This window comes from Epinephelus lanceolatus, chromosome 17 (genome assembly GCF_041903045.1).
Source record: "Epinephelus lanceolatus isolate andai-2023 chromosome 17, ASM4190304v1, whole genome shotgun sequence".
In the NCBI taxonomy this organism is placed as follows: domain Eukaryota; kingdom Metazoa; phylum Chordata; class Actinopteri; order Perciformes; family Serranidae; genus Epinephelus; species Epinephelus lanceolatus.
The window spans coordinates 28,161,632-28,181,820 of record NC_135750.1 but is presented as its reverse complement, the minus strand read 5'-3'; the positions used below and the strand labels follow the sequence as shown (position 1 = coordinate 28,181,820).

Below are 20,189 nucleotides of genomic sequence, written 5' to 3'. Positions count from 1 at the left end.
CCCCCATGTGGTGTATTCAACTATATATTTTACAAATATCTTGATGTCGAAATTTGACATTGGTTTAAAATGTATCCACACAGTATTCTAGTGAACATACTCTATGTGCATCTATGCACTTAAATTTTTTTTCAGTCTACTTATGTACTTACTATACTCTAAAATGAAAGAAGTATTTTAATTTGACTTTTCCTAACACTAGAAAATGCTAATTGTTTTTATTATTTTCATATAAAATGGCTTAGGTCCTTTGTTATATTTCAGTGTTGTTTAAATGTCATATCAAGTCCGGCACTTTTGTGCGGCACAGTCAGAAACTGGACCGTTTTTGGGAGGGTTGGTAAAGAGTACTAAAAGTATGTTATGAAATACCTATAATTGATTTGTGTTTTGCATGTTACTCAAAGATATCTGAAAGAAACCCCTCCCCTCTCCATTTTTTAGCCCAGTTTGGGGCAAAAACTATTTTGCTCCAGGTAGAGCTGACGGTGGCTTTCAAATATGGGCAGACAAGGGGTGGGACGAGTGAAAGATATCTTTGGGGGGGATGGAAGACTCTTAACCTTTGAAAAACAATAAATTTAACATGCAGATTCCTGACCTCCATAACAGATGTGTTGAAGATAAAGGTACATTGTTCCATTGTCTATGGTTATGTCCAAAAATAAAGGAATTGTGGGAAGAGGTTAGAGTAATAATACAGGAGATCTTGTCAGTGAGACTAGTGATGGAACCAAATTTTTTCCTATATAACCTATTTCCTATATCCAACATAAACCGTTATGAAAAAATCTTCATAAACATGGGAATATTACAAGCAAAGTGAGTGATAGCTCTAACATGGAAAAAGACCGGAAAACCGAGTATTGCACAATGGCTCAAAGAAGTGTCTTTATGTTTACCATTGGAAAAACATCACGTATGCTCTAAAAGACAAACAGGAAATATCTCAGAGAATGTGGGGGCGTTACATTCAGTATATTAAGACCAATAAGTTATCTTACTTATTGTATAAAACTGGGACAGCATAATTATACACTGTACAGGACCACAATCATATGCTGCATCCTGACAAGATCATTTTGTAACATCTGGAAGGACTCTCATGTACTCAAGTGCCTTTCTTAAATGCACCTAGTGTTTGTTAGTGTATTGTTGCAATATGTATGTGTGTGCCCTTTTTAGGTGTGACCATACATGTATATATGTGTACAAGGTTTTTATCTTTGTAAAACAATCTTAATAAATATATTGATGAAATACCTATGTGTGTTGCAATGTCAAAAAGTAATGTGACACAGGAAGCTATGAGGATTGATGTCGTGTTTAAGTTTAAAGAGCAGTAACCAAATAAATCAGTTACAAAAACATGCTAATTAAGTGGAGTCCCCAAACCAAAAGCAGAGACTAGACCTTTGTTAAAGAGATTTATTACATAGAAAGACTCAGTTATGTTCTGAAAACTGAAAGAAAATACAATATAGAAAAATGAATTACAAACATTGGCAGTGTCTGTATACAGTAAAGAGTAACTAAACCCACTATTTTCAATTGAAAACCAATGCATATGGGTATTGAGGACTGTTGTCGTGTAACAGCCTTGCGGTAAACCAGCTATTCCCTGGGAATTTTCGGGGATAATTGCTTTCTGAGAAAATCATATCTGACGTACGGTGAAAAATGAGAATGAGAGTTTGTTTTGCATTTATGGCCGAAGTGCACTGAGAACCGGCCCCACCCAGTCTCAAAGTAATTATCACTTAATAGTTGTTTAGATTAATAGAAATATTTTTAACACACATTGCTAGTGATGGGCTTGCTACTTAATGCCAGCAGAAATATAACGACCACTCCTGCTGGCAAAACAGAGAAAGCACGTAATGCTATTCTAAAACCAGCAACCTTATTATTCCCCTACTTGAGAAGTAAAGCTGTGCAAAATCCTTATGGCTGTACCCACGTGACCAGTGGAGGATACAGCCATCGGCTACTATCAGAACCCCGTTCCGCCATTAATAATAATTCACATAAAGTCCTATCGGCATTGATTAATCGGCCAAACCAATGAATCGGTTGAGCTCTACACTGGAGATCCTAACAGACCAGAGGGGTATTCCAGGTAGGAGGCTCAACAAACTCTGAGTCTAACCCTGAGATCTGAGTTGATTTACCCTGAGATGGGAAACTCTGAGTTACCGGTTCCAGAACAGCTGATTCGTGTTAGTTCAGTCAACTCTGAGTATGTTCACTCTGAGTTAAGCCGACAATAAAAAGCCATCATCAATGGAGCTCCGACTCCACGATTCACCATGGCAACAGGTAAATAAAAGACAGCGCCTCCATTTTAATCCAGTGGATGTAAAGATATTAATGCTGTGTAGCAGATGGTGCACGTTTATCTTTAAAAGAAGAGCCTGAGTCAGAGCAAGGAAAGTGTAAATAAGTTAACCATAAAGTTAATAAAAAGTTTTATTCAGTGTTGTCCGTTTATTCATCATTTATCAGACTTACATTTCCTTAATGAAGATAAAGTGGTGGAATCTGACTGTGTATCAGGCTGTAGATACATTACATTATATTAATAATATATAATAATATGTTGTTCAGATTTAATCTGATGGGGAAAAACACCGGAGGCAGCAACTGAAAAATAGGAAGATTTAAAACATATAGGCTAGGCTATAGATCAAAGACATAAAGACATGACTGTAAACTCACAATCTGTCCCAGTAATAATATGTTTGGTGATTTGCACTTGAAAAGACGTTGAGGTTAAAATACAGTAGATTTTAAAATGTTGCACATCTATTTGTATCTTGACTCAACAGCATTCAGTGTCTTTATTTCAGCTACAAATGTAGTAAATTTAAAGACACTGAAACGCTGCACCATTGCTCACTCAGAAATATTAACATATAATCCCCAATATTAGGCTATAGGAATGTTCCCTCAGTGCGACCAATGACATCAGTGATAGAGATCATTAGTCATTGATACTACGTGTCTAAAGCTTCATACCAATTTTTAAAATTTAAATAATTAGACCTACACATTATGTGCAATAAACATTTGGGAGCTGCTCTAACAGACTGACAGTCTGATCCTTGTGCACAGTGTTATAAAAAAATAATAAATATAAAAAGGACAGAGGTTTGATTCTGAGCTGAGGGTGAATTCTCACTGTGTAATATTTGAATGTAAAAGACAAAAACTGATGTCCAAAGAAATGATTGATGTGCATAAATTCAGTAACTTAAGACAGTCCTGAGTAACAAACTAATATCCAGCAGGATTTAGACTGTGAGACGGTAAATCTCCACTAATTAATGCGCTTCGATACAAGCTTTGACACGGACGGAATGAATGAGGAAAGGAAACAGCGTGTAAGAGGGAGGAGACAGAGCAGGTTAGGTTCAGAGTCAATTGCCATGGGGATTGACTCAGAGTTTGATTTACCTCTCTTTCTGGAACTGAAAACCCAGAGTTTCCCTCATTTCAGGGTTAACATACTCAGTTTTCACTAAACCTGCTTTCTGGAATACCCCTCAGCTTCATCTACATGGGTAGAATGATATAAACAACTGTTTTTTTTAAATCATCACACCGTCCTGCTGCCACGACGCACTAGTTCTTGAGTGTTGAGCATGCGAGAGCACTGTTCCAAGTCGGTCTTGAGCTGACTTGCCTCGGGTCTCTTTCCTGGCTTCTCACACAGCGTTGGCTTTATTATAATGTACTGCAACATGAAAAACAAACAAACACACACGAAAGAAAGTTGCATGAAGTTATTATGTCAAACTGACAGTGCATGATTGCTATATTTCCCAAATACTATTATCTGCTCTGCTGTGTATTTGTCATTATCACAAGCAATGGTCTTATTTTGGCTCCTCATCTTTTGAGGTTTAACAGAGAGACAACTGTAATAGCAGTTCAAAATGACAAATGACAAAATGAACAAAATGATCTACCTCTTGGTGGAATTTACGTTGAAACTCTACAGGAAATTTCTGTGTTCTGACGTTTTTCCAAACCTGGAAGTCATGCAGCAATAAAAAGGAGAAAGAACATGAAACTGATAAGTTGCTCAATGTGCTCTACTGACCTGAAATAATTGAATAACTGATGAACATGCCTGGTGCCTTTACAAAAACTTGAACATAAACAAGTTATGAACTAATGATAATGATGCTCAAAGCACAGTTTTGGATTCTGGCACAACTACTCACCACGTGTCTTTCATGAACAGTGGGAATATTCCAAAGGAGCTCAAAGAATATCAGCCCCAAAGCAAATATATCAACTTTTCGGTCATAATTCTGGGTCTTCTGTTAAAAACATGAACACAATGTTAACAAAATGCATGAGGCATCTTATTGTCTCTTCTTTTTCATTTCATATTAAACATGACCAGCTATGCTCATAGTCATTGTAAGTAATTAATAAAGCCATTCTGATTTGTATAGATGTGTTTGTTTGTAGAACATCAGACACATTACATTACATTAAATAAAACAGGCTCAGTAAAGAACATCTCACTTGCTCAGGAGCCATGTAAGATGGAGTTCCTTTGTAACCAGTTCTCTCTATCTGGTTCTCAGCGATGTCATCGTTCTCATTAGTAGCCAGACCAAAGTCTCCGATCTTCACTTCTCCATCTTGCCCAAACATGATGTTGGCAGGCTAACCGTGGGAGAGAAATAAACAAGCCTGTAGCCTCATGATGGACGTGATGTAATAAATGATTATTTTATTCTCTTCGTCTCACCTTCAGGTCTCTGTGGATGAGCATCTTGGAGTGAATGTACTCAACTGCACTGGCTATTTTCTGAGCAATGCTTAGACTTTCATCTCTTCTCTTGAAGTCTTGCAGAGATTTCTTCACATTCTGAGCGTTCTTCTCGTCTATCCACACTCTGAGTGTTTTGGTGCTGCACAACTCCATCTGAATATAGAGGCACTTTACCGATGAATCATCAATAGAAGACCTAGAAAAGTAAGAAAAGATAAATGAAGAAATTTTGCGCCTCCAGTAAGTAAGGACTTTAATAAATGGATGTGACTTACTGTGAAGTGCTGTAGCTGTCATCTGCACTGTCCCATTGGTATCTTGAATCCTCCAACCAACTTGAGAAGTATCGAACAATGTTGCGGTGACTGAGGTCTGATAAAGCCATCACCTCTCGTAGAGCTTTTCTGATCCAAAGAATAACAAAGTTGAAACTTGCAACTTGTTTTGCACAGCATACATAAATTATATATCATACAGTGAAGTGCGCATTAAAAACATGGAACATCATTACGTAATATTTGACTCACTCTTTACAGAGGACGATCTTTACAGCATAATCCTTCCCTGTCAGTTTGTGTTTTGCCTTGAAAACACAACCAAAGGCTCCTCTGTCGAGGCACAGTATAGAGTCAAACTCTGATGTAAACCTGCTTAAACAAAATAAATGTCAGCTGTTTGACAAACACTCAAACTAAACACTACAGGAAATTCATACCAAGAAAATACATGTCTAGCATTTTAATGTTTTAATTACCTTGAGATTTCTGACTGAGCTGATATATTCTCACTGGGGCTGTTTCCTGTGCTCCTTTTTCTGGGAATAATCACAATCTAAATGGACAAAATAAATCATGATAAAGAGCTTACATTGTAGAAAACACTACTTAATCATTAAAATGATTCAGATCTCCAACATGGCCACTGTACCTCATTGCTGCTTTCACAGGCATCTTGGAAACGTATTAATTTTCTAAAAGATAGGAAAATGATGAGCATCATTAATGTTATTTTTTGACATTTTTGACATAATATTTTGTAGAATATTATGTACTGTCGCTTCAGAGTGGGTCTTAAGGTGACTTACCGACTTTTGGGCTTCACAACAGGATTTTGGTCCTTTGTAATTGGAAGAAATACAGAAAATGGTGCTATTGACATTTTCAAATACATACCAAATTCTCAGACATTTTATTGGGGTTAATTTATTGATTAAAATTACCCAAATGTATTTTTAATGGTAACAGTTGGGGATTAGAGAGGCAATAACAGACCTGATCCATGGGAGGACTTGATGAATTGGTGAAAACAACTGAGTCACATGAAGTTGATGCCACTCTTTTTGATTGTAGATCACTGGACTCCCTTGGAAAATACCAAGTGAGATATTAGCAAACCATTTCAACAAATCAAACTTTACAATCAGTCGGTGACTTACGGTGTAGTCGGTGGTGTGGACGGTTTGGCTGGTGCACCATTATCAAATAGAGCTGAACAGGAGACCATCTGAAACACAAAAGGAATTTTTCTGCATTTTATCATCTTTCATAGACATTTTCAGCTGTGCTGGAGTTTACAGAGTATTACAATGGTTTATAAGTTTTATAATAAGGTATTTCAAAAAAGCTAAGCAGTGATAAGTGTAGACCTTTAATAATACCAATTGGTATTGTATTTTATATTGTTGGAAAGCCTGATTAGTCACATTTACAACAAGGCACAACTTGTAAGGATCGTGCATTTAACAACAACTGGCACCTGATTGGCACCCAATTGACAGCACTTGTGTGCATGGGCCCTGCAACTTTATTGAGTTTGTGTGTGCTCCAAGCATCAACATGCCATGTTTGTCCCTTCAGGATAAGGCCAGTGCAATGGGGCAACTGGAAGCTGGTGTTCAGTACGCAGAGTGGCAGCATTATTTGGTGTCAGCCCTGGTACCATTTCCAAACTTAGGACCAAGTTCTGTGAGGCTGGTGAAGTCAAAGACAGACCACGAAGTGGGTGTCGTAGGAAGATAACAACCCAAGAAGACCGGTTCCTCACCCTTGCTTCACTGAGGAACCGTAGGCTTTCTCCTAGAGATTTACAGGCAAGATTTGCCCAACGGTACCACAGACAGATTTCTGATCAGACGGTGAGGAACAGACTGCACATGGCCAGTCTTTGTGCTTGTATGGCTGCCAGGAAACCTGCAATGACTGCCCTTCACTGTCAGGCCTGTTTGCGCTGGTGTCGACAGAACCGACAGTGGAACCTAAGAATGTGGGGCAACGCCATGTTCAGTGATGAATTAAGGTTCTGTCTGCAGAGGCTGGATGGCAAGATCAAAGTATGGAGACGGCGTGGAGAACGCTATGCAGATTGCTGCACAGATCGCTTGACATCTTTCAATGGGGGCAGTGTGATGGTGTGGGGCGGTATCTCTCTCACTGTCAAAATAGAACTTGTCATCATTGAAGGCAATATCAATACAGTCTGATATCTCCATCCTCTAGGATGACAACACCCACCCCCACAGAGCCAGGATCATCACAGAGTACCTCCAAAATTTGGGAGTGGAGAGGATGGAACAGCCTGCCTTGAATCCAGACCTCAACCCCATTTAACACTTGTAGGATCAACTTGGGTGCGCTGTACATTCTAGAGAGAACAACACAATCACGCTGGTTGACCTTCAACAGATCCCGGTTGAGGAATGGGGTGCCATCCCACAGCAAAGAGTAACCAGGCTGGTGACCAGCATGAGGAGGTGCCAAGCTGTTGTGGCTGCGTATGGATCTTCCACACTCATTCCACAGAAGCACGATCCTTACAAGTTATACCTTGTAAAAGTGACTAATCAGGCTTTCCAATGATATATAATACAACACCAATTAGTATTATTACAGGGGAGAAATAATTGACCGCAATAATGTTTCCAAACTTTTTTTGAGAAGTTTAGTATAATAAAAATGTGTCCTGTATGGTTTTTTTTAAAAGATTACTTTTATGAGAGAGAGAGAGAGAGAGAGAGAGTGGGGAGTGAGACGCAGCAAATCGGAATCGAACCCACGGCCGCTGTAGCGAGGCAGGTGCCTCTGTACATGGGGTGCCAGCACTATCCACTACGCTACTGACGCCCCTGTCCTGTATGTTTTTGGTAGTCTTTTTTTGTGAAAGACACCTTGATCATTTAAGACAACATCATAATCTAGTTTCTGACCTCAGCGACAAGGACTGCCTACAATTTCTGCAATTTTCAAGTGCTTCAATTAAACCAGGAAAAACTCCTACTTACCTCTGTAGTTTTACTGACATATTTTTCGTCATATACACGCTTTGCTGCTTCCTTCTTAGCCTCCCTCTTTGTTTTCCCAGTGACAGCTGGATTCTCCTTATCACCAAGCACGAAGCTACAGCATCTAATATTACACAAACAAAATGCAGTTTTAATAATGACTAAACAGCCATGAATGACTCTGGATGCAGTATGAAAACTTACTGAGCCACATTATTTTGTTTCGGTCTGGTTGACTCCACAGCCTTTATTCCGGTCCTGTTCTTCTGAGCATGTTCATTGAGAAAGTCTACAGAGTTGACTTTGGCAGCACTCGTGGGATGAACTGGTGCAGTGGGATTTTTTGTAGCATTTTCTGTCTGAAATAAAAAACAAATACATTTTTTTAAGAAACTACTGCCATCTGCCAGGATAATTGAGACATGCTCTGTATATGATCTCTCAAATTTCTCAAAGAAATAATCTTACCACCGGTCTCTGATTCTCCTTCTCACTCAAACATCTCAGGGCATTTTTAGCTGCGTTCTGCTTGGCTTGCTTTGCCTTGTTCCCCTCACCAACAGGAAAGCCTTGACCATTGACCACAGCCCTCTTGAAGAATCTATTGAAGAATTGTTAAGTTATAGCAAAGGTGACCTGAGACAGTGTTGGTACAATAAAAACATCCATTAAAAATGAATTTCTAACCATCACATCAGTATGTGTGTGTGGGGGGGGGTGTGTGTGTGTGTGTGTGTGTGTGTGTGTGTGTATGTAGGCTAAATATATTTATATTTATGCCCATGGTTTGTTTTTCAATTAAGATATTCAACAGAATACCACAGTATGCCCTATTAACCATCCTACAGGTGGAATCACCAGAGGATCCATGGGACAATATTATCACAATACACAATATGATATAATATCATTGCGATTTTAAATATGTTGTGATATATTGCGGGTTTTTACTTTTTTCAACTGCAATGATGTCCCTTGCAGCAAAATGTATTTAGTGGAGTGAAAAAACAATATTCTTGTAGAAGGCTACCTAAACTTGAATTGGTATTTGTCTATTAAAGGGAAATTTTGGTTTATTTCAACCTGTCTCCTATCGTCCTAAATTTGTTTCAAGTGACTAGTGACGTAAAAATAATAGTTAGCATGTTAGCCGTTAGCCTAGATACAGCCGGGGCACATAGTAGCATCAGACCTGTTAAAACGTTAAGTGAATGGGCAACCTTCAAGTGCAAAGTTAGTCCACTAAACAAGCTTTTTTTCCACAAAGACCGCCTCATATTGTTAGGATAAATGTCAGAGAACATATAGAAAACGACATGTAAACGTGTTGTCTTACCTTACTGGTGTGCTGCCATGTTTGTTTACCATCTAGCTCTGCTTTCCAAAGCGCGGCCGAAATATCGCGAGAACAAGCAGCAATCTCATAGAATGCCTGAACAAGCAGCAACAGCTGGAAGGCAGAACCGGACAGTAGCCTGAAAAGTTCATTCATTTATTTTATGAAAGATTTATAGAATAATGGCTGACTTTTTGCCAGACTTCGACTTTGTGGAGGAGGAATTTGATTTTGCAGAGTTTGATGGCCGCCCTTATTTATTTGAGCCAGAATGCACTGACAAAGAGCTTCGTGAAATTGAAGAAAGGAGGAGGAGGAGAGAGAGAGAGGCGCAACAGGTAGAGGACGAGAGAGGAGGAATGGCTGCTGCAAGGCTGCGTAGCTCTGGAGATTGGTGGTGTACCTGTGAATGCTGTGCCCCAGTGCCCACAGAAGAGGAATGCCTCTGTTGCAAGGAATGGGACCAGTTGCAGCCTTATTTTCAAGGTCTGGATGTGACCGAGGACGAGACACCTCCACCTGGAGTAACGTTAGTATCCAGCTGGGCTTTATCTAGAGCTGGCGAGATATATTTCGGCTGCGCTTTGGAAAGCAGAGCTAGATGGTAAACAAACATGGCAGCACACCGGTAAGGTAAGACAACACGTTTACATGTCATTTTCTATATGTTCTCTGACATTTATCCTAACGATATGAGGCGGTCTTTGTGGGAAAAAAGCTTGTTTAGTGGACTAACTTTACACTTGAAGGTATGCCCGTTCTCTTACGTTTTAACAGGTCTGACGCTACAGCTGTATCTAGGCTAACGGCTAACATGCTAACTATTATTTCTATGTCACTAGTCACTTGAAACAAATTTAGGACGATAGGAGACGGGTTGAAATAAACCGAAATTTCCCTTTAATGTGATCTGGCTTTCTCTGAAGTGTGTCTGTGTGTGTTGTGTCTCTAAATGTGCGAGCTGTGTACATGACAGTCTTTAGCATCTTATTCCTTTTGTACAGCACTTTAGTCAACGTGGGTTGCTTTTAAATGTGCTTTACAGATAAATTTGAGTTGAGTTATATAACAAACAAATCGATACTTGGCACTGTGTGACTATACCATATTGCCACACAAAAGTATCGCGATACTATGCTTTTACTTTTAACACAAAACATTTGACACATTAGTTAAAGCACAGGTGTAAAAAAAAAAATCACAAAATGCTTAATAAAATGTAGCTGCTCCTGTTTCAGGGTCCTGGTATTGTGCATGCTGGCTCACTGTCACACTGGCATGACTTACTGGGACACTTGACTATTACAGAACCACCATTTATGTTATTTGTGGTGCTTGTGTTGTTGGTACTATGACAAATCAAAATGTCTGCTGTGATAAAGCTCTATTGAATTAGCGGGTGTTTCCCTTTTTGACCACACAGGGACAGCAACAAAAACATGGACATGCGCACAAAGGTGTGAACTCGGTGAACACTTACGTTTCATTTTTACAAGAAATAAAGGAGTCAACTGGTGTTTGCTTTTACAAGTGCATGTCTAGTTAACTTCCCCACCGCTGAAAAGTAAGCGTAGGTTACAGTAGTTCCCGGGACATTGATACAGGAAGTTTGTGGGACTATCAAGTCGCGAAACATACCTTTTAATGCCGTCAGTTTCCTCACATCTCACGTCCTCATATTTCAGCTCACAGCGTGTTCTCCGTGCAAACTCATGTAGTTTAGCAATGTAATTTTTATTTTCCTCCATCCTGAATAAGAAAACTGTGAGTACACACGTTCTTCTGCACTGCTGGTCAGATTTAAATGGCGCTCACACTTGTCCCGATTTGCTCACAGTCCAGTGACGTAGACATTCTTTGGGGCGGCAAACAAGTTGGCGCGTTACCGCCACAAACTGGACATATAAGAATAAGAATAACCCACCCAGAGCCCACTTAAAATGTCTAATTGCTTTTCTACATCAACTTTACTGAAAGAAGAATAATGGTACCATACAAAACAATAGAGGGAGTGAAGGGACAGTTAAACTGAATATAATTTATACAGATGTAAAACACACACACACACACACACTTGTTTTTTTCTTCATTTTTTTTATTAGAAATAAGGCATGCAATACACACGAGAGACATGTAACCAGCTTCTCCTCTTAACAGAAAATATGAATATAATTCAAGTAAAAACTGTGGATAAATGACCATTTTGCTGTGTGTAACCATTATTTTCAAACTTCATATATTCAGTACAAAACAAAGACTGTGATGTGACATCTCTAAATACATACGACTCTTTCCATCATAGCATACAATATAAACTGAGAACAAAGAAAGTACCCGCACATGATTATTTAGAACAAAAGCTGGACAGATGGGAGTTATAGCAAAAGTTACTTTTTAAAATTGTGATAAAATTTGATTTCATGTTTCATTCCCTGTTTATAAAACCCGTTCATTAATTGCATGGTTGATGATTTGACCTCCTGTCTGCATACTGAGGTGTCTTTTTTTCTCAACAGGTTTTACAATAACATAAAATTGTATCATCAGAGCACTTATAAAAAGTAAAAAAAATACATGTTCTCTTCGTACAAAGACATTATAAAAATGACAACTGACTTATACTGCTTAACCCCAAAACAACTTACAGGAAAACAACACAACCATAAACATAAAAAGGAAAAAATAACACACACACACTGGTCAGCTAACAGTAAACTATTGAAGCCCACCTAACAAGTTGCTTCAATCAGGAATGACAGGGAGATTATTCCTCTTAACAAATGGGAGGAAGGGTACCAATATTCTTCCAGATTTATTAGAGGAATAATGTCATGAAAGTCTGATTTTCTTACATTCTTGCTGAAGAACCCCAAACTGCCACCCACTGCCACAGGTGCATGTGTGTGTGTGTGGGGGGTGAATGTGAGGCCTTGTGCTTTCAAAATGCAGTACATTAACCATTTCCCTTCAAAATCATACCCATAACAGTAATCAACTCATTTCATGAAATCACAAACATCACAAGAGAGAGCTGTAACTTTCCTCAGAGACATTTTGTGAGTTGAATGTCTGCGCCCACTTCTCCAGGTTTGCCCTCAGTTTACTTGCTTCAGGACGGTCCTCTGGCTTCACATGCAGCATCAACTTGATGAGTTGGTTCTGCAAAAAATAAACAAAAAACAACAACTGCTCCTGAGATCTTCGTACCAACAATCATAAATGCTGTCATACTAAAATACTGCTTGCTACCTCGACTCCACAGTACAATAATTAATTGTAGTGCAACATAATAATGTCATTATTACACTTTGGAAATGAGAGTGATATCTTCTGAAAACACTATTGTCTGTGCTGCTACAATAAAAAAAATAATATAGTATAATAAGAATATGGTAATCTACCTCTTCAGGAAAAGTCAGTGAAAAGTCATTTGGGAGCTTCTGATTTCTGGCATCAAACAAAACCTGGTATTAATGCAGAGATAAAAGGATGAAAGAATGTGTTAGTCATTCACCTGAAATTGACTAATAATTAAAATTAAGCTCTGTTGAACATTACACATAAATACAAGAAAACTGAAACATGCTACAATAACTGTAATAATAACACACAGTGTTACGTGTTTCTTGGCCAGTAGGGAGTTTCCAAAGGAGTTCAAAGTATATCAGCCCCAGAGGAAATATGTCCACTTTTCGGTCATAGTTCCTCTCCCTCCACTGTGATAGAACAAAAACACAGTATTGACAAGTCATGTACCAGCCTGCTTCAAACCACAAACCACAGAGACACTACACTGTCTCTACGCATTAACTTAATGCACATCTTCTTGACTAACATAATGTGATGCTCTGCACACTCCCTGGGCAATATTTTGCACATTCCTGCACAAACAACTACTTCTAAAACTGTACAGCTTATTCATCTTATTAACAGATATACTGTACATATTTTCAAAAGTTTGCTTTTTTCAAAATGTTCATATTTGTATTGTATTTTTTTCCTTTTTTAAAAATTTATATTTCTCGAGTTTTCCGGTACTTGCCAATACTTTTCAGTACTATGTTTGTTGTAATACACCAAAACACCAATGCAAATTCCTTGTACTATGTGTGAAACCTTACTCGACAATAAATGGGATTCTGATTCTGAGAGGAGGGGTGGTGTGCCACTCTGGAGTAGTGGGTTAGGTGAGGTTGTGTTCTGAACTGCTATATAATGCTCAAAGAATTTTGTGTGTAAACCCCTCACTACAGCCCTAGTTGTAACACATTTGATGTAAACTTTTTCATTTTAAACCTCAACAGTAAAGACAGGTGAGTTTCATGAAATCTGGCAGCATTTCTAATTCATGCATGTAGGTTGTCTGTGTAATTAGGTTGATTAGAGAAACAGATTTGTTAAAGCAATTCAGAAGAATGACAAGTGTTGTTGTTCAGTAAAGATCATCTCACTTGCTCAGGAGCCCTGTAGATGGGGGTTCCTTTGTTCTCTGTTCTGTCCATAAAAGAGCCATCATCATCCCTGGTGACCAGACCAAAGTCCCCAATCTTTATTTCTCCATTCAGGCCAAACAGGATGTTTGCAGGCTAACCATTGAAAAGCAAAAACAAAGATTGAAGGAAACCAACATCTAACATATGCGTCTCCAGTCTATAATCATTTCTATCTAGTTTTTTTGGATGATAATTTCATATATCATGCTTTTAAAGCAACGTCCTCATTTGGGGAATTGTACATCACCCAGCCCTATTAAACACTGAAGTGACATACAGGTAGCCTCTGTATCAGCTTTGCCTCAACACAGTAGAGTCTGGTCTCACCTTAAGGTCCCTGTGTATGTGCTTCACGGAGTGAATATATTCGACTCCACTGACTATTTGCTGAGCAATTCTTAGACTTTCTTCTCTTCTCTTGGAGTCTTGCAGAGGCTGAGCGTTCTTCTCATCAATCCACAGTCTCAGTGTTTTGGTCTCACATAACTCCATCTGAATATAGAGGTACTTTGCTGATGAATTTTCTGTAGATCTAGAAAAGAAAGATTTAAAATGGGAAAATATTAACATAATTACTCTCCTTTAACATTACGAAGTTATGTTGGATTTTAAGTACGTACGTTTAAGTAAGTGCATCATACTTACTGGTGGGAGATGTCATTGTCACCTTTGTATCCTGAATCCTCCATCCAAAATGTGTAGTATCTGATGATATTATGGTGGAGGAGCTCAGACAATGTCCCCACCTCTCGAAGAGATTTCCTGATCCAAAGGTGAACGAGAGAATAAATCAGTAAACAAAATACGGGCACAAATACTGCACACTGTAACCTCAATGCTGCATACTTACTCGTCACAGCAGACGATCTTTACAGCATAAAACTTGTCCAGCAGTTTGTGTTTTGCTTTGTAAACACGACCAAAGGCTCCTCTGCCAAGACACTCCATGGGATCGAAGTCTGAGGTAAACCTGTTGAGATTAATGCTATTGTTACGACTAAAAAACATAAAAGTGCCTTCTTGATTGTACATCAGTTATTGGGAGAGAGATTTGAGATCACATCGGTACAAAATGCTAGATTAAAAATGTTTTTTTAATACCTTGACTGGGTGGATATCTCCTTTGGACCATTTCCCATATTCTTGTCTTTGACAGCATCCTTAAAGAATAAAAGAGATACAGACAGATTTAAAATTTGGGACCCTGCTCTGATTATTGAGTTTAGACAAACTAAACTTTCCTGCTCTTATAAACCTGCTACTAGTCTGTTTAAGTCTTAATATAAGAGTAGTTATGTAATGTCATTGTTTCATCTTGTTAAACCACAAATATGGACCTAAACTAAACTACTTGCTCTTACAATGCTGCTACTAGTCTGCAGCAGTCTGTAACTATTGTATGTGTTGATTTTTGCGTCACCTACCTTTCTTTTATGATTATGAGAGAACAAACCTGAGCCTTAGATGGGGTTGAATCTTTGAATGTGATCACTGGCGTGCTTTGTGTTGATGATTCATGGGACTCCCTATGGAAATACAACGAGAGACATGAGTACAGCTTTCTCATTATTTAACTCCATAGTCTGCTCCCCTACTAATTACAGTAAGGGCCTTACGGGGTAGCTGACGGCACTGACAACATAGATGGTTCACCATCTTCAGACACTGTTGATCTAATGGACACCTGAAATGCACAGAATGTTAGACATTATTTAATGTAGAATTTCACCCCAGTTAACCATTTCATTTAAAAGATATACAATAGTAGCTGGTGTTGAGTTCTGCTGCCGTCTGTTAGTGTAAGAAAATAACTAAAAGTAAGTTGGGAATTACTGTAACACGGTTGTATGCCGCCACGAACCAGTCAAGTTGCACTATGTGTACATCCATGTCTGTTAAGAGTCATATGCAGCAATGACAGCTGCCATTGTTTCAAATATGGATGTTGCTGCAAAGAAGCTACATGGATGCTTCACATGCATTTTCAACCCGGGAGCGTGAGTGTATATTTGATTATTTAAAGGGAATGTAAAATACCTTGCTATCCCAGTCAGTTTGTTCCTGAAGAGCAGACCAAGCAAAGCCAGCTGCATTTTGTTTGGCTTCCTTGGCAGTCTTTCCTTCACCCACAGGGTAGTCCTTCTTGTCGATCCTTAATCTGTAGCAAAACCTGTGTTGTGTTTTGAAACAGGGAAAATATATTTATGGTGTTAAGTTTTCCCTCTCAAATCTATCAAAGGATTTAATAATATGTCTGTGGTGTCTGTTCAGGTTAAACATGTTCAGTCATACTTACTGAGGGTTATGAGATGGACCACATCTTTTCACTAAGATGTAATCAGGGTGTTTGTCTTTTTTCTGACAGTAGCTGTTGACGATTCCTATGAAATTTGTCTTTGTAAGACCTTTGTCTTTGGTTCTCACACTCAAGCTCCTTATCTTATCACTGTAACACCAAGACAAATCGGATTAGAATTAAAACATGTCATAATCCAACAGAATCAGAATAATGAAACAGAAACAATGTGCTGTGGCTGTTTGTGCTCACCAGATGTCTGACACCTTTGGATCCAATTCCTCCTCTGGTTGGCTTGATGCACCACTCTGTTTCTCCTCTCCAGGCTTGAAAACAAAAAGTTGAGTTATATTATGATATTGGGGTGCAGCTTGTGTAACAATAAAGAGATGTAAAAATCTTACAGAGTCATCTGGCTTTCCAAACAAGACTCTCAGAGCATTCTTTGCTGCGTTCTGTTTGGCTTCCTTCTTGTTCTTCCCCGCACCATCAGGATACGCCTTACCACCCAGGACTGCTCTGATAGTAAATCTGAGGAGGAATGATTAAACTGTGTTAAAAAGACAAAATGATGAGAGTGTAATGTGACGGAGGTTGCATTACAAAGACATAAACCTGGACACTGGATTAGCATCCCCAAAGGTGTATTTATTAACTTTAAAAATATATATATTGAAGGAAAGGCACAGTGTGCAGTAATCAACATTTTAACAAATGTAAATGCACCCAAATGAGCTGAAAGGCTAGTTTTCATCGGCTGTCCTTTCACCAGCTGTAAAAAGGCATCCTAGAAAAAATAAAAACAGTAAAATACAGCATGTAAAACAGATCACATATTATACCATTACAGACAAAATCCATTATCACATGTTACAGTTAAATATTACGGGTATCAGTGTTCACATCTTTGGGTGTCTAAGTCATTTCTTGGCATTAAACTTAAATGAGTGATATGATGGAGACTCTCTGATTGTTTGTGGCACTGAATTCCACTGATGAAAGAACGGCCTGGCTGAATGCAGTTTTTCTCAGTGGGATCGTGCAGTCTCCCCTAGCTGCCTCTCTAGTGGCTCTGTCAGCAGTGGATCTAAAGGTTACGATGCCAGATAGAGGAGGAGGTGCTGAACCATGCATTATCTTTTTATACAAGACAAATATTTTCTATAAATGATGAAGTTTTTCCAGCTCAGTAGTTCATACTTCTTCAGAATATGGCAGTAATGAAATGTGAAAGGTTTATTGTTAAGGTGACCAGATTTCTGAGATGAAAATCGGGGACATTTTCAGTGCGGTGGTGAAAAATCATTAAATATTATCATTATGAAATAAAAAACAGGGACAAGTACTTTTTCATGTATTTTGACCAGCTTTTATTACAAAAAAAGTTGCAATCAAACAAATCTTAATCTTGTTAGCTTGAGGATGGATTTTTTTGGTCAAAGGTTTCTACTCATACCTGAACTGATATTTATGACACAAAAGGCGGCAATCAAAAAAAGGGATGACATCACCGTGATCCCCTCATTCATCCACCTCCGTAGCCTCCACCTCAGGAGCCTGGGTAGAATAAGAATAATATGTAATTGCCTCTGTCTGAAATGTGCAGACATCAGAGGTTCCTCAACCTTTCAGACCATGTATCACTTTGTACCAAACCAAATTTCCAAAGTACAACTTCCTACTACAGATATGATTTTTTTCATACAATAAAAATAACTGTATCCCCCATGCAACAGCATCAGCAAGGCTAAACAACAACAAAATGCTACTTTGTTAAAATCAAAGAAGCCTACATTTATAAAGTGCACTCACAAAAGTCACTCATCAGGGGGGACAGACTACATTCATCCAGTTTCTCCTTCTATCTCCTCTCCTGCATGTTACGCACTGTATGTTACAATCATACTTACTTTACCTCACTTCTCACACACACGCACACACACACACACAGTCAAGTCTACTGCCAGCTCACACAAAATAAATAAGTTCATACACAACATACCATTTAACGCGGCCACCGGTCTCCTTTTCTCTCCTTTTTGCTGCCTCTAGATTGTTGTTGTTAATGCCGCTGCGTCTAGTCGTGCTTCCTGATAACGTCTGTACGTCTGACGACGTCTTCTCTGGCGATGCGTTTACTGACTACCGTAATAACTGGCGTTTCAGTCTGCACGCATTTTTCCCCATTCAGTGGCAAAATCGGGGACATTTTCGGGGACAGCTTTTACCAGGGACAGCTCACCCAAAACGGGGACTGTCCCCGGAAATCGGGGACGTCTGGTCACCGTATTTATTGTGTAACGGTTTGAGTGCTTGTTTGTGGTTTCATTGCTGTGGAGTGTGCAGTAGACCAACTTATCAGACAGTATGTGATGTGGGAGACGACCATTGAGAAGAAGAATATTGGTGGCTTCAGGAAGTGCCTGATAAACCTCAAGTTTGATAAACTAAACTAAAGTAAAATAATATAAACTTGATATTATCTCCACTCAGTTTTGGAGGTATGCACTGTTGACATAATATTTCATTAATGTGTGTGTGTGGTTTAAATGTGGTAACAGCAGATTATAAACCCCAGGACACTTAATGACTAAGAGCACTATTTCTTCTACACACAAAAAACATGGGAAACTCCTATCCTAACATTTAATAAAACAATATGTCCTCTAAGTCCCAGGTCAGGTCTCTTTAGATCCTACATGCCCAACTTTTCAGCTCGTAAAGAATCAATGCAACTCACGTTTTCATGTGATCAGGGCCAACACATCCAACGTCCTCATACTTCAGCTCCAAGCGCTCTCTCTGTGCATACTCGTTCAGTTTAGCTACGTCCATTATAAACGAGACAATAGTCAGAATATCAACTCAAATTAGGTTACATTAAAAATAATGATCTTAAAAATCAGTTCTCCTCTCAACACTTTTTTAGTGTCTTTTCATAAACTATGCTTGGGCTCAGTTTCAATTTAGTCTCACCCACTTTAATGTTAAGTTTCGTTTTCTCAGTAAACGTCACACACCATGGCAACATCAAATAATGATGAAATACGTGGGTATCTTCAAGTAACACCGGGAAAAGTGTTTGTAAAGCAGTAGTAAAAGTGGTGTGTTTCTTTTGTCTCGATAATTATTTTTTTTACAATAATACAATATATACATATATATGTACATAGATAGATAGATAGATAGATATTTTAAATTACGTTTTGCTGGCGTCTGTTCTGACAAATGGAGCTACCCGCTCAGAATGACCTACCAGTAGCGAAATTAATCTATCAGAATGGACTACAAGTTCTATAAATGTAGGTAAAACTAGAGCAGCTCATTCTGTCAGGTAGAAATATCTATCACAATGTGGTTAAAAGTAGAGTAGGCCATTATACAGGGTAGGAATTATCCATCAGAATATGCTACTATAAATGTGGTTAAACGTATGGTTGTGTCACCTGGTATGGTTTTGGTGTTTTTTTTTTTCGTCACGCAAACGCACCATGAATGAGCAGTTTGTGTTAGTAGGTCAGTCTGAGTGCTTCAAGTGCTTGTAGCGTCAGTGAAGTGCCCATCCAGTGCAGGTGTATTGACAAATACAGCTACCCGCTCAGAATGACTCACCGGAAGCGACACATCTACCAGAATGTACCTCTAGTGTCATGAATGTAGGTAAAAGCAATACATTATCTTTGTTAAAAGTAGAGTAGGTCATTATGTGGTTAAAATATGGGCGTGTTCTCTGGATTTTTTTTTTTTTTTGGTATTTTGTCTCTTAAACGCACTACGCATGCGCAGTTTGTGTTGATGGGCATTCTGAGCGGGTAGCTCTTTTTGTCACAACACCTCACCTATACAATTCAGCGCCCTAAGCGTTGCCTATATCGCCTGTAGGAAGATAAGCCACTGTGCCTACCTGTTCTTCACACTGACTAAACGCTTACTATAATTTATTAATTCACACAATTAAAGGCAAGAAAAATGATTAATAAAATACAGTGCAGGGA

The 20,189-nt window shown here is 38.7% G+C and overlaps 1 protein-coding gene across 1 annotated transcript; it reads right to left on the bottom strand.

The window, feature by feature from the left end:
• Positions 1-1,414: 1,414 nt before the first annotated feature.
• LOC117248632 (uncharacterized) lies at positions 1,415-19,200 on the bottom strand. The gene is made up of 31 exons (XM_078160920.1): positions 18,935-19,200; positions 16,599-16,725; positions 16,447-16,520; positions 16,195-16,344; positions 15,936-16,068; positions 15,515-15,582; positions 15,352-15,424; positions 15,000-15,058; positions 14,749-14,868; positions 14,544-14,660; positions 14,226-14,430; positions 13,857-13,991; positions 13,017-13,121; positions 12,807-12,869; positions 12,427-12,564; positions 11,044-11,216; positions 8,538-8,670; positions 8,274-8,428; positions 8,070-8,193; positions 6,228-6,295; positions 6,064-6,154; positions 5,877-5,908; positions 5,720-5,762; positions 5,547-5,623; positions 5,320-5,439; positions 5,068-5,196; positions 4,769-4,988; positions 4,540-4,683; positions 4,230-4,328; positions 3,972-4,034; positions 1,415-3,736 (listed from the first exon to the last, which is right to left on the bottom strand). Exons 1-31 carry the CDS (start codon positions 19,027-19,029, stop codon positions 3,599-3,601), a joined length of 3,471 nt encoding a protein of 1,156 aa, XP_078017046.1. The 5' UTR covers positions 19,030-19,200; the 3' UTR covers positions 1,415-3,598.
• Between the last annotated feature and the right edge of the window lie 989 nt (positions 19,201-20,189).